The 12,184-nt window shown below is 48.2% G+C and overlaps 1 protein-coding gene and 1 long non-coding RNA gene across 4 annotated transcripts in view; one reads left to right on the forward strand and one right to left on the reverse strand.

The window, feature by feature from the left end:
• Positions 1-1,892: 1,892 nt before the first annotated feature.
• The window catches only part of CORO2B (coronin 2B), a 52,377-nt gene continuing 42,085 nt past the window's right edge, over positions 1,893-12,184 (reverse strand). Inside the window, exons 4-12 of the mRNA XM_053272519.1 lie at positions 11,436-11,585; positions 11,107-11,271; positions 9,307-9,423; positions 9,063-9,167; positions 8,261-8,357; positions 7,345-7,457; positions 5,289-5,379; positions 4,573-4,712; positions 1,893-2,914 (exon numbers count right to left, since the gene is read on the reverse strand). Coding sequence (XP_053128494.1) covers positions 2,777-2,914; positions 4,573-4,712; positions 5,289-5,379; positions 7,345-7,457; positions 8,261-8,357; positions 9,063-9,167; positions 9,307-9,423; positions 11,107-11,271; positions 11,436-11,585 — 1,116 coding nt within the window. The 3' untranslated portion in view covers positions 1,893-2,776. The remainder of the gene's footprint in view (positions 2,915-4,572; positions 4,713-5,288; positions 5,380-7,344; positions 7,458-8,260; positions 8,358-9,062; positions 9,168-9,306; positions 9,424-11,106; positions 11,272-11,435; positions 11,586-12,184) is intronic.
• Positions 2,820-9,882, forward strand: LOC128334941 (uncharacterized). 3 transcript variants are annotated; one of them, XR_008311454.1, is made up of 5 exons: positions 2,820-2,937; positions 3,175-3,407; positions 5,613-5,775; positions 7,929-8,245; positions 8,916-9,882. It is a non-coding gene; the product is annotated as an uncharacterized LOC128334941 (long non-coding RNA). The 3 variants fall into 3 exon arrangements; XR_008311453.1 differs by having other exon boundaries at positions 8,019-8,245; XR_008311452.1 differs by lacking the exons at positions 7,929-8,245; positions 8,916-9,882 and having other exon boundaries at positions 5,613-6,518.

A 12,184-nucleotide genomic window follows, 5' to 3' on the forward strand; every position in this document is an offset into this window, starting at 1 on the left:
GGAAGCCCCCTCTCCCACTGGGTGCTTGGCGATTCACGTGGGGGCGGAAGGGGGACACAGCCAAGAATGGCTCAATGAGCAATATTTTCTCCTTGCAACCTAGGTGTTTAGTTCCAAAGAAAAGCGACTGTACTCGTAATGAGGTTCGGCAGGATTTCTGGTGCCTCCAGCAGTTGCCTCAAAGAGGGAACATTCAGCAGGTGAAGCTTTTCTCTGTCATGTGGGACAATCTGCATCTGCCCCAGATTCCCTCCTCGGCATGGCCTTTCCAATGAGATCAAACTCTACCCACCTCACCACATGCACTCACACAGTCTGGTCATCCTCCACAACATTTCTCTACAGCCACAACATCTGCTGGCACAAGCAGCAGAGCCCAGACTGGAAGTCTGGTTCTGCAGGGTTGTAGAGCTGGACTGGGCGTGTCAAGGATTCCTCGGAACACACTGCCCAACTTGCTTGGAGGTGATCTCCCTCTGCTGAGTCTAGTGGAGAATCTTAACTGGGATCCCACTCGCAGGAGCATCTTTGGGGGGGGGGAAACTCTCATAGACTGACATGTCCAGAGGCAACGTTTCCCACATGGATATCGTCACTGTGATCTCCGTCCCGGCCTCCAAAGTAAAGGTGCTATTTCTGTATTTAAACTTCGCATTTTACATAGTGCTTTTCACGCATTCAAAGTGCCTCAGCTATACAGGACATCAGTCATCCTCACAACAGCCCTGTAATGTAGTCCAGTGTTGGGTTCCTTATATTGCAGTTGAAGGGGCTGAGAGGAGAACGGTTTGCCTAAGGCAACCTAGTGAATTCATGGCTGAAGTGCAGCGACTTTCTGCTCACCACTTGCGCTCTTTGCCAGGATGTTCTACCAGCCCACCAGCATTATCCGATTTCTGTCCTGGGTACAGGCTGTATATATGCACAGGGCAGGCCTCCTAGATGCAGAGACCCTGCTCTCACACCACAAGTGTGAACCTATTATACAGCAATCTCACTAGGAAACCTTAATTTCAGGAATAGCTCCCCGCTCTGTTAATCAAGGGTTTGTACCTGCAGGGCCATTAGAAGAAGAGTCAGGATTCCACCAAAGGAATGACCACTGCCTTATTTCTGAGCAAGGTGTGTCTTGTTTCGGTGGGAGGAAACGGGTGGACCCTGAGTTGGAGATCCCATAAGCAATCCCCATTGTGCCCCAAGGCATAGGGTGGCTGGTCCTTTTTATTTATGCTCACTCCATTGGCAGGAAGCCCTCTCCAAATGTGTCTAGAAATGAGAGAAATTCGCTTTTAGAATCTCTCCAACTGCAATTCCCTAGAGATTTTTCTAAATCGGGTCAGCCACCTTGGCTCTCCAGCTGTTGTTGAACTCCAGCTTCCATCCTCCTCAACCACAATTTATTGCAGCTGGGGATGATAGGAACTGTAGTTGAGCAGCAACCGGAAAGCCAAGGGGGCCGAGCCCTGTATCTCAGCTGTTGCCAAACTGAGTACTGGAAGCAAACGCATCAAAAAAAGCTCGGCCCGATACATACGGGCTTAGCATGTCTACTCTGGAGTAAGTCTCACAAAGTTTAATGGGACTTACTTGCGAATACATTTGCAGTGTTAAGGGCCTGTTGATTTCAACAGGAGATAGTTAAGCACACCCTTAACGCTCCCACGGCAACCAACGAGATCTTAAAAAATACTTAACTGGGACTGAATCCTGTCCCCTGCCTTTTCTAAAGCCCTTGCTAGCGTCTTCATGTGTTACATTCTTGGAAAAGAGAGTCATTGATTATTTCCATTAGGAGCAATGAAATATCCACTTGATTTCCATGTTTGTGGTGAACTCTTACAGCTCTGTGTATGTGTGTGTAGTGGTGGTAATTTGAATCACTTGAGGAGAGAAACAGCAAATCTTTTATCATAGCTCAACACGCAGGCTTAATGGTTAGAAACCAGAGACACAACCTACATCTGTATTTTTCGATACAGCACCTTCTGCTTCAATAGGAGGGATTCTTAGTTGGCTATGTCCTTGGACTCTTAACACCCAGCCAAAAGTCAATGCACGGGTCAAGCTACTTAGCTATGGCACAGGCAAGGCTAGCTTAACTGAACAAGCAATATTGGGATGGCAATTGTTTTAGGGGCACTCAAGAAGCAACAGACTCTTAGAGATGCACCTCAGCATAGCGTCTGCAGCATTACAGGAGTCTTAGGGGGCACCTTTCTCCGTATGCAGGCCATATTCTTAAGACCTTTCCTAGGCAGAGGGGATGAATGGACTTTAAGCTCTTCTTTGTACCTTCCAGTTTTGCAAACCTGAATTCCAGTTGTGTACCTGGTGTGCATTGTCAGTCACACTTTGCATAGGAATAAAAAATTAACATTAACAGTAAGAGATCCAGTTGCTTTCTGCAGGGCACACCTACACACCTACCTCCTTTGCCACTCCCCTAAAAGTTCCAAGGCTTAAATTAAAAGCTGTGCCCTTTGGTTAATTCCATAACTTTTCAGTATCGAGAAACAAATTTACTCTTCTACTTACTCCAAGAGAAACTCTGGGATAGAAACAGAACCCCTTGTTCTTTTCATGCAGTAGTTCTCAGTTACATCATACAGGGAATGTCTTTTAGTACTAGGTAATGACCATACAAGAACATACTTCCAGTTAGCAGGTGAACCCATAGGTCATCGTCATCAGGTGGTCTGTGGCTCATCTGGTGTTAAGTGGATACAGTAAAATAAAAGAGTGGGTATAATCAAAGAGTTTGTTTGGAAAATGTCCCTTAAAGTTCATTGTTCTTGGGGCTGTTACGCAGGTTTTTCAGTTCCAGCTGTAGCTGTCGGATTCTGACGTCTTTCTGCGAAAGCTCGCCCTTCAACCGCCGGATCTCGTCCTGTTGTCGGAAGAACATCCGGAGGAGCTTGGAACAGGACAGAGAGAGGGGTTAGTGGTTGTGCTGCTGGGTCCCAGTCGTTTGGTATGCTGCAGGTAGCAGCAGCAGAAACACTCCAGTATTTAAGAACAGAAAGACAGCCCTGCTGGATCAGGCTCAAGGCCCATCTAGTCCAGCATCCTGTTCCACACAGTGGCCCACCAGATTTGTCAGAGGGTAGCTGTGTTGCTCTGTTGTGGCAAAAACAACAATTGCAGCATCTAAAACACTAACCATTTTTATTTCAGCATCAACTTGTGTGGACTTCAGTCCACGTCATCAGTTGTATGAAGTGTCATCCTCCGTTGGCAGGAATACACAAGCACATGGGAATCAGGAAAGCAAGGAACTAAAGGAGGCGTCCCCGGACTATGGGAAGGACGAAGGTCAATGAGCCGATTCACATGGTCACTAAGAGAGGAGGAGAAGCATCCTACCCCGAATCAGGAGCTGAATGCATGCACTCCTGTTTTATGTTCATGTGAGTCTTAAACACCACATAGGGGGTGCAGATTGCTAAGCGGCAGCTGGGGTGGAGGAGGGTCACATCCCATACAGCAGCCCTACCCAGCTCTTTAACGAGGGAGGAGGAAAAGCCCTTCCCCGACACAGCTGCCACTTTGCAGAGGACCACTGCCTGCGCCGTCTGCCTTGTGTTTCACTCCAATGCGGGCAGGAAGCAGGAGCACACACAGCTCCTGAACCCGGGTGGGAAACCTCTCCCACCCAATGAATGAACAGCCCTACTTCTTGTTATGTAAGAGATAAGTCCGGTGAGCATTCGCTACAGTACAATGCAGTCATGGTACAGTGAGCGTTCACATGGGTGCTAGTAGATAAAGCAGTCTTCCTGACTCTGCTAGGTTAGTTAAAGTATTGACACAGAAACCATGGTTCCTTATTGGAGCTTAAGCAGGTGGACCCAGACCGGTGAGCAATGAGACGGAATGCCAAAGTTCCATGGAGCGACCCTCCTTAATGTGAATTAAAATGCATGCATGCAAGCAATAAGTGCAGTGATAATTTACATCTGCAATGACCGGTGATGATACGTTCCTCCTGACTGAAGAAATGTAGTGAGATGCCAAATCTCCATCTTTGTTTGGACCAAAGTGAACAGAGCCAAACCTCCTGGTAAATTCTACCTATCAGTTTCCTGCTGGAGTATCTCTTGGAAGTTCTCCTGCTGGTTCTATTCAGATCAGCAGTTGAGCATTCTGGGAGACTGAAATTTGTGTCCATTTATTCTACATGGGCTGAATGCACTTAATGCTTCTGAGGAAGAGGACTGTGATCTCTGAAAGCTTATGCTGAAATAGATTTGTTAGTCTTTGAGGCACTACCAGACTGTGCTATTGAGATATCTGTGGTTGCCTTCTCTGCAACTGATACTCCTCTGTGTACCTTTTTTATTCTTAAAGTGAAACTGAGAGTCTTCTGCTTACAAGTGGGCCAGACCAGGAGGGAGTGAACAGCTAAGGATGCTGGTTTACACTCTGTCTTGTCCATCCTGAAAAGTCCATGGGACTGAAGGGGGCATCCTTAACAGCTGGCTTTAGAAAATCAGGATGGCTATAAATGGGAAATATGGGGTGCTTAAAAGCCCCATGCTGAGGCTGGAGAGAGAACAGCTGCCTGTTCCTTACCTCATTCTCTGTTCGGGGGGGCACATTTTCCAAAAGGTCTATTCCATTCACGACGACACTCTTTTTCTCTCGTATGGGAGCCTTGAAAACTACTTTGGAGGTTTTTTTGTAACCTTCCTTTAAAGACATCAATATGGGGTCTAAAAGAGAGACAGCAAATGCTAAAGCATTAATTTGTCTAGAAAGACAGTTTTCACCCTTTTCACTGTTTTCTCTTCACAATTTTTATATTCTAGTGTAAGGTGTAGTCCAGGAGGATTCCATAAACCACCAGGATTCTAGCAGTAGGCTTAAAAGTTTAGAAAGAAGGCAGGTAATGGGAATACATTATAGAAGTGTATAAAATTCTGCACTATGTGGACAAAGTGAGTAGAGGGGAATGTTCTCTCTCTCATAATATGAGAACCCAGAGTAATCCATTGCAGTAAAATGCTGGGAGACAAAAGAAAGCACTTTTTTTTTAACAAGGAGTCACACTGCGGAATTCACTGCCACCAACAAATACCCACATTAGAAGTTTTAAATTTGAAAACGTTTGGGATTTCCCACTATTTTTGCAACTTTTCCCTTTAAGTTAAAATTTTGACAAAATATTGTTATGTCTGAAGTTGACATTTCTTGAAAATGTGATGTGTGACTTTTCACTGTTCAGCTCAGGTTGTAGATTTATAAAGTAAATGTCATGTGGTGCCACATTCTATTATTAATGATTTTACCCCTGTTCATTCCACTCAGCCACTCGTCTGGCGTCAGGGCAGGTTCTGTTCCTGGAGTCATTGGGTAAATATCTTCCTGGTATGTTTCTGACTAAAATGAGGAAAGAAGATAAATAGCCTATTTGAAAGAATAAAGTTCCAGATAGCCTGGCGAAGAATAAAAAGGGATTATTAATGCAATGACAAGAATAATTAAACCACAAAGTATCACCAAAAAGGAGCAACTTTTCATCTCATTGGGAGCTTGAAGTAATGTCCAACATTCCTCTGATTCATTCTCTGAAAGAAGCTAAGTTATTATATAGGGTAATTTTGTGTTTTCAGACTGCCATTTGGGATGAAAATTGCACCAGAACATTCTCAAGCACGTCAAATTTACCCTAAGGAGCTGCCTCTCGCTGTGGCAGAAATAGCCTCTCAGGCAGAAACTCTGTGTGTTTGCCTCTCCCTTCAGACCGTAATCAAGACAAGAGAGGCTTAATAGCAGGTACTGGAACTTGCAAAGCATGACAAAAAGGGACCCGGAGTGCCTGGGACGAGCTTTGTGTAAGAATAATTGGACTGAATTACAATCCTCCTTCATATCTGTGTAATAGACACACAAACACAAGGAAAGGGCCTATTTGAACTCATGGATACTAAAAGGAAAAATCTTGTTTGCAGGATCCACACATTATTTCATTGCAGCAAATTCCAGATAAAGTTGACCGAAAACAAAGTAATATGAAAAGGACCTAACGTTTACATTTGATTAATTGATTAAGTGCCGTCAAGTTGGTGTCGACTCTTAGCGACCACATCGATAGATTCTCTCCAGGATGATCTGCCTTCCACTTGGCATTGAAGGTCTCTCCGGGGGGCATTCATGGCTGTCATAATTGAGTCCCTCCACCTTGCTGTTGGTCGTCCTCTTCTTCTCTTTCCTTCCACTTTCCCCAGCATTATAGACTTCTCAAGGGAGCTGGGTCTTCGCATAATGTGTCTTTTACATTTTAGGATTATTTAAAGCATGGATAGGGTATTGAGGACTGCCAGTTGTGGTCAGTGGGAGAGGTGTGTGTATATGTGTGTGTGTGTATTGATATTATAAATTTTAATATCCTGCCTTTTTAGATTGTGAGCCTTTGGGGGACAGGGATCCATCTTATTTATATATTATTTCCCTATGTAAACCGCTTTGGAAACGTTTGTTGAAAAGCGGTATATAAATATTTGTTGTCGTTGTTTCCATTTCTGTCAAAATGCTCAATGTGTCGACCAGGCCACAACTACTACCGCATGGCTACTTTTTCCACATGTGGGGCCAGACGGCTCTCCTTTCCATTCAGCAAACTCTGGAGGGCCTGTCAACTGGGGGTCTGGAACATGACGCTTCCACAAGCAATGCTGGCTGCCGCGTTCTGCCTCGTCTGAGGCTCTGTAGGGCGCTGCCCTTTTAGCAGCAGCTGCCCCTGCTGCAGGTTTTTCAGCTTTTAGGGCCTGAGTAAGCCCCATGGCTAGGACCTGCCATTGGCTCTCCCTGCAGCAGGAAGCGTATAAGAGGCTTCCTGCCTCTTAAGATCCTCTTGCTCCTGACAGGCTGCTAGGGAGGAGAGCTGGTCTGGTGGCAGCAAGCATGACTTGTCCCCTTAGCTAAGCAGGGCCTGCCCTGGTTGCATATAAATGGGAGACTTGATGTGTGAGCACTGGAAGATATTCCCCTTAGGGGATTCCCCTCTTCTGGGAAGAGCAGAAGGTTCCAAGTTCCCTCCCTGGCAGCATCTCCAAGATCAGGCTGAGAGAGACTCCTCCTGCCTGCAACCTTGGAGAAGCCACTGCCAGTCTGTGAAGACCATACTGAGCTAGATAGACCATTGGTCTGACTCAATATAGGGCAGCTTCCTCTGTTCCTTCTTGGGCTGTCTGCTTGGCTCCTTTGCCCTCTGGCGTGTCCCTGACTTCTGGTTCTCAGCTCACCCCCGGTTCCCCAACTGGGTGTCTGGACTGCCCAGTCCCAGCTGGGCCCCGGATGGCAACCCTCGCCCGTGGCTGGGTCTGCTTTGGGCAGCCTACTCACCCTCCTTGGCACGATCATGGAGATTGGCTCTATGAGTCCTTTCAGTGTGATGAGCTTGTAGAACCGGAACACCTCGCAGGCAGAGACATCCAGACCGTGCTTGGGCATTACTCCTGCCAAAAAGGAAGAAAAAGAAAGTGTGTGGGGTGGTGGTGGTGAGGGTTTAAGTGGCACACTGAGCCACGTGTTGCTTGTGGAGAAATTTCAGCTTGAATTTGCAAGAGGGTCAGGGGTGACAGTGGGTTCGCCACTGGTGACACTGGATGGCATATTTTCCACCCATGACCCCCCTCAGAATGACACTTTGGCGGCCAGTGTCATTTGGAGAGGGCTCGTGGGGAGAAAAATGGTGGCCATCGAATGGGAAAAGAAGCACCACCAGTTAGACCCCACACACCCACCCCCCACATTTTGCCTACCCTGTCCCCTGTGGCTGAAGCAGCCTCCCGATTTCTCTGCCTGTGAAACCGGGGATGGCATTTTGGCTACAGCACAAATGAATCCTTTGGCCTCATACCTAGCAGAAAAAGCCAACTCCTCCAATCATTCGGGAGTTATTATATAGGGCAATTCTGTGTTTTCAGACTGCCATTTGGGATGAAAATTATGCCAGAACATTGCAGTGATGCAGATCTACAGTGATTTCTCCATGCGAGCTCTTTCCCCCTTCACAGCTCCTCCCTTGTTTGGGAAGATGACACCCCCAGTTTTCATAAGATCCCACCAAACTCCAGGACCCAGAATGGAATCTGTCCTAAGCGGCACGAAGCTGGCAGCCACCTCAGATGTTGGCCAAGGCAATTCTGATGCTATGGAATGTTCACAAACATTCTCATTGCTGAGGGGAAAGGACTAGCAGCACAGACATCTCAACCCAGCCCTCGAGACTGTGTCCCATATGGTGAGTACCCCTTACCGAGGCCCTTTTGTGGGGCTGGAGAGCGGAACTCCATGAGATACGTGAGGTATGGCTTCTCTGTACTGATTTCATAGTATCGGATATTCCCATCTCCCTGGGGAGAGAGTGAGAGGGCAACGGTGAATCCGTGGGATTCTAAAAATATCACTTGTGCAACCAGAAGGAAGGGGTGGGGGGTACAGCATTGGACTGAATGTCATCCTAGCATTTCTCATATTTGTTAGGTCAATGTGTTAATAATTCTAAAGCATTCTCCCCGTGAGATCTCAGTTAGCCTTACCACGGCCCGGTGAGGCCTTATTGCCATTTTACAAATGAAGAACCGAGGCTGGGAACAGTGACTTCGTAAGATCCTATGTGAAATAACCGAGCGCACAGCTAGAACCTGGGTTCAAATCTCCCCTCAGCTCTGAAGCACATTGGGTGACCTCTCTCAACCTAATCTACCTCACTTGGTGGTTGTGAAGATTGTGTGTGTGTGTGTGTGTGTGTGTGTGTGTGTACGTGTGTGTGTGTACATGTGTCTGTGTGTGTGTGTGTGTGTGTGAGAGAGAGAGGGAGGGAGGGAGGCCTTGCTCCTTGGAATAAGTGTGGGGCAAAAATGAAATACTTCTAAGAAGAGCAAGTCCAAATGAACAGATTATTATTCCAGGGCATCTTCCGAAGGGCACAGGTGCCGTTCAGAGGGCACGTGACATCAGGAGTGCTGCCATGTATTCAAGCCTCAGGACGCCTGGCCACGCCTGGCCCCTCCCTCCCTCCCTCCACCACGATGAAGCAGAAGGCAAAGCTCACCCACCTTGCCGGCCAAGTACAACATGTGCGTATCGGCATCGTAGAATGGGAACAGGAGCCCAGACAGGCCGTCAATCTCCTCCTCTATTAAGGGCATGGACAGATCTTCCTGCAGAAATAGTACGCATAGAGAGAGGCAATCTGTGTTGTTCTGCACGGAGCGATTGTCTTCGGTTGCTCAGCTGGATGCCCCCTCAACTGGTGGGACACCAACCAACCCCACCACCAACCAACGATCGTTTCCTGACCTGGTCCCAGAGGGCGATCTGCCTCGTATTCCACCGCGAAACTCCCGTCGTTAGAAGCCGCTTCATGTTTCCTAAGACAACAACCCGATTCACACGATGGTTCTTGCAGCTGGCTTCCTGGGAAGAGAACCAAGGATGCTGGACTGAGATGGGCCTAGATCCGACCCAGCCTGGCAGCCGCCAGCTACCTCTTCCAAACCAATGCAGACAGCCGAGTGTAGTGGTTAGTTCAGGGATCCCCAGACGCTGGATTACAACCCCCATCATCCTCAACCACAACGGTTGGGGATGACTGGAGCTGCAGCCCAACAGCGTCTGGAGGCCCAGGCTTGAGGACAATCCTTGGGTTGGAGTGTCATAGGACCAGGGAAACCTGGGTTCAAATCCCAACCAAGCTATGAAACTCATTGGTTGACCCTTGAGCCAGCGGTGCTCTCTCTCAGCCTAGCCTACCATGCAGGGTTGGCGCGAGGACAAATGGATGAGAAAGGAACCATGTGTGCTAGCTAGCTTGTGTTCCTTCAAGGGTGCTGTTGTTTTTAAAAATGCAACCAATAAATGTATTTATTAAGGCCACATTCTTCCAAATATGCCACTCAGAAACCTTCCCCTATTTCATCCAAGACTACTTTTGATTAATAAAAGATTAAAGTCGTGTATCAACATCCCCACGTCGGTAACAACACACAGTGAATTTCCTGCTCTTCTCTGAGCTGAGAAGTTCTAGCTCTTCTGATGATAACATTTAGATGTATACACTGACATTTGTTGGGGGCGGGGGAGGAAACAGTCCTTATCAAGCGAGTTTCAGTTTTGTTTGTTTATACACCTTCTAGAGAAACTTGCTTATAACAAAAAAAATTACAGAAATGCCATAGTCTGAAGAACTACCCCTGCTAACTTGGCAAAGAGGCACCTTTTACCGTGGTGATTCTCTTTATTGAGCAGGGGGAGAGTAACTGGCCCTCTCCACCCCCAGCACAGTATCCCTCCAGTGACTGTTGATGGTGTCTGTCTTATGTTTCTTTTTGGATTGTGAGCCCTTTGGGGACAGGAAGCCATCTTCTTTATTTATTATTTCGCTGTGTAAACCTCCCTGAGCCATTTTTTGAAGGGCGGTATAGAAATCGAATGAATGAATGAATGAATGAGGACTTATGCACCCTTCATGGTTGAACAATTCAACCAATGCTGAATGCCTACTCTGTGAGTCTCCCATCTTGGAAGGGGGCCCGTTTTTACACCAAAGGAACTTACCAGTAGGGAGCCAGCATAGCATAGTGGTTAAAATGTTGGACTAGGACTGGGAAGACCTGAGTTCAAATCCCCATTCAACTATGAAACTCACTGGGCGACTCTGGGCTGGTCATGTATCTCTCAGCCTAACCTACTTCACAGGGTTGTTGTGAGGAGCAACTTAAGTATGTAGTACACCATTCTGGGCTCCTTGGAGGAAGAGCGGGATATAAAATGTAAATAATAACAACAACCCTCTTCCCTGTATGGTTGGTGCAATCAAAACCACCTCCCTGAAGCTGCTATCAGTCCTACTGGGCAGGAAACACAAGCACAGCACAAGGGTCTGTATTCCACCCCGCCATGGGGCTAAGAGCAGGCCTGGGAAGGGAGAGATTTAGACTGGGGGAACGCATGGTGGAGAAGGCTCCAAGACACCCCCCCCCCACACACCCTGCATAATGCTACTCCGATAAAAAGTTGGGTTGAGGTTCCCCTCTGGCAGCTTCAAAGGTGGCCCCTCACCCTGGGTCCCTGTTGTGGCCCTGAACGGGGGCGGCTCACCTGGAGGACTTTGCCAGATCGAGGTTCAATGACACGGAGCTTCTTGTCCTTGCAAGTGGTCGCAAGCAGACTCCCGTCTGTGTTGAAGGACATGCAGAGGATGACATCGGAGTGACAGTCGATCATCTTCACCGGCTCACCAACATCCAGGTTCCAGATGAGAACCTGAGAAGGAAAAGAGGCAGACCACGACAATTCCCAGGGAACGGCGTCAGGCAGTTCAAGCCGGCTGCGGCGCAGACCTGCCCAAACTGGCCCTCCATTCGCCAGCCTCGAGATGTGCCGGTGCAGCCCAGGAACCCCCCGGAGGTCATGACCCTGACCCTCACCTTATAGTCATAGCCGGCACTGAAGAGAATGTTGTTGGTGGTGGGGTGCCATTCGACCAAGCCGACGCGCCGGCTGTGCCCATAGAGCTCCAAGACGCCCTCCGCCATGTTGCGCTTCAAGCCTCCGTCCGGGATTTCCCATATCCGGACCTGGAACGACAGGAAAGCAAAGGATGATTGCAGGACGAAGGCTTTGTCTGCGGGGCTGACCGCCTGCCTGCCTTCCAGCTTGGACAAAGCTGCTCCCAGGCCACACAAACTTTCGGCCGCCATCAGTGTGCGAGTCTTGAAGGTGAACCTGGGCTTTGCGTTGATCTTGTTGCGAGAGACAGACTCCGCTACCCTTCCGTTGTTCCCTTCCGGAGGGGAGAACTGGTCTTGTGGTGGCGAGCATGACTTGTCCTCTTAGCTAAGCAGCTAAGCTTGCGTTTGAATGGGAGACTACATGTGTGAGCAGTGTCAGATAACCCCCACAGGGGATGAGGCCACTCTGGGAAGAGCACCTGCCCGCTGGCAGGCAGAAGCTTCCAAGTTCCCTCTGTGGCATCTCTAAAGTAGGGCTGGGAGAGACTCCTGCCTGCCGCCTTGGAGAAGCCGTCCACTGCCAGTCTGTGTAGACTACACTGAGCTAGATAGACCAATAGTTTGACTCGGTAGAAAGCTGTTCCTCTGCAAGGTCCCAAGGTCCCTCCCTGGCCACATCTCCAGATAGCCAGCTTTGCTTGTGGAAGCCGCTGCCAGTCTGTGAA

Source organism: Hemicordylus capensis, chromosome 10, assembly GCF_027244095.1.
Source record: "Hemicordylus capensis ecotype Gifberg chromosome 10, rHemCap1.1.pri, whole genome shotgun sequence".
Taxonomy (NCBI): domain Eukaryota; kingdom Metazoa; phylum Chordata; class Lepidosauria; order Squamata; family Cordylidae; genus Hemicordylus; species Hemicordylus capensis.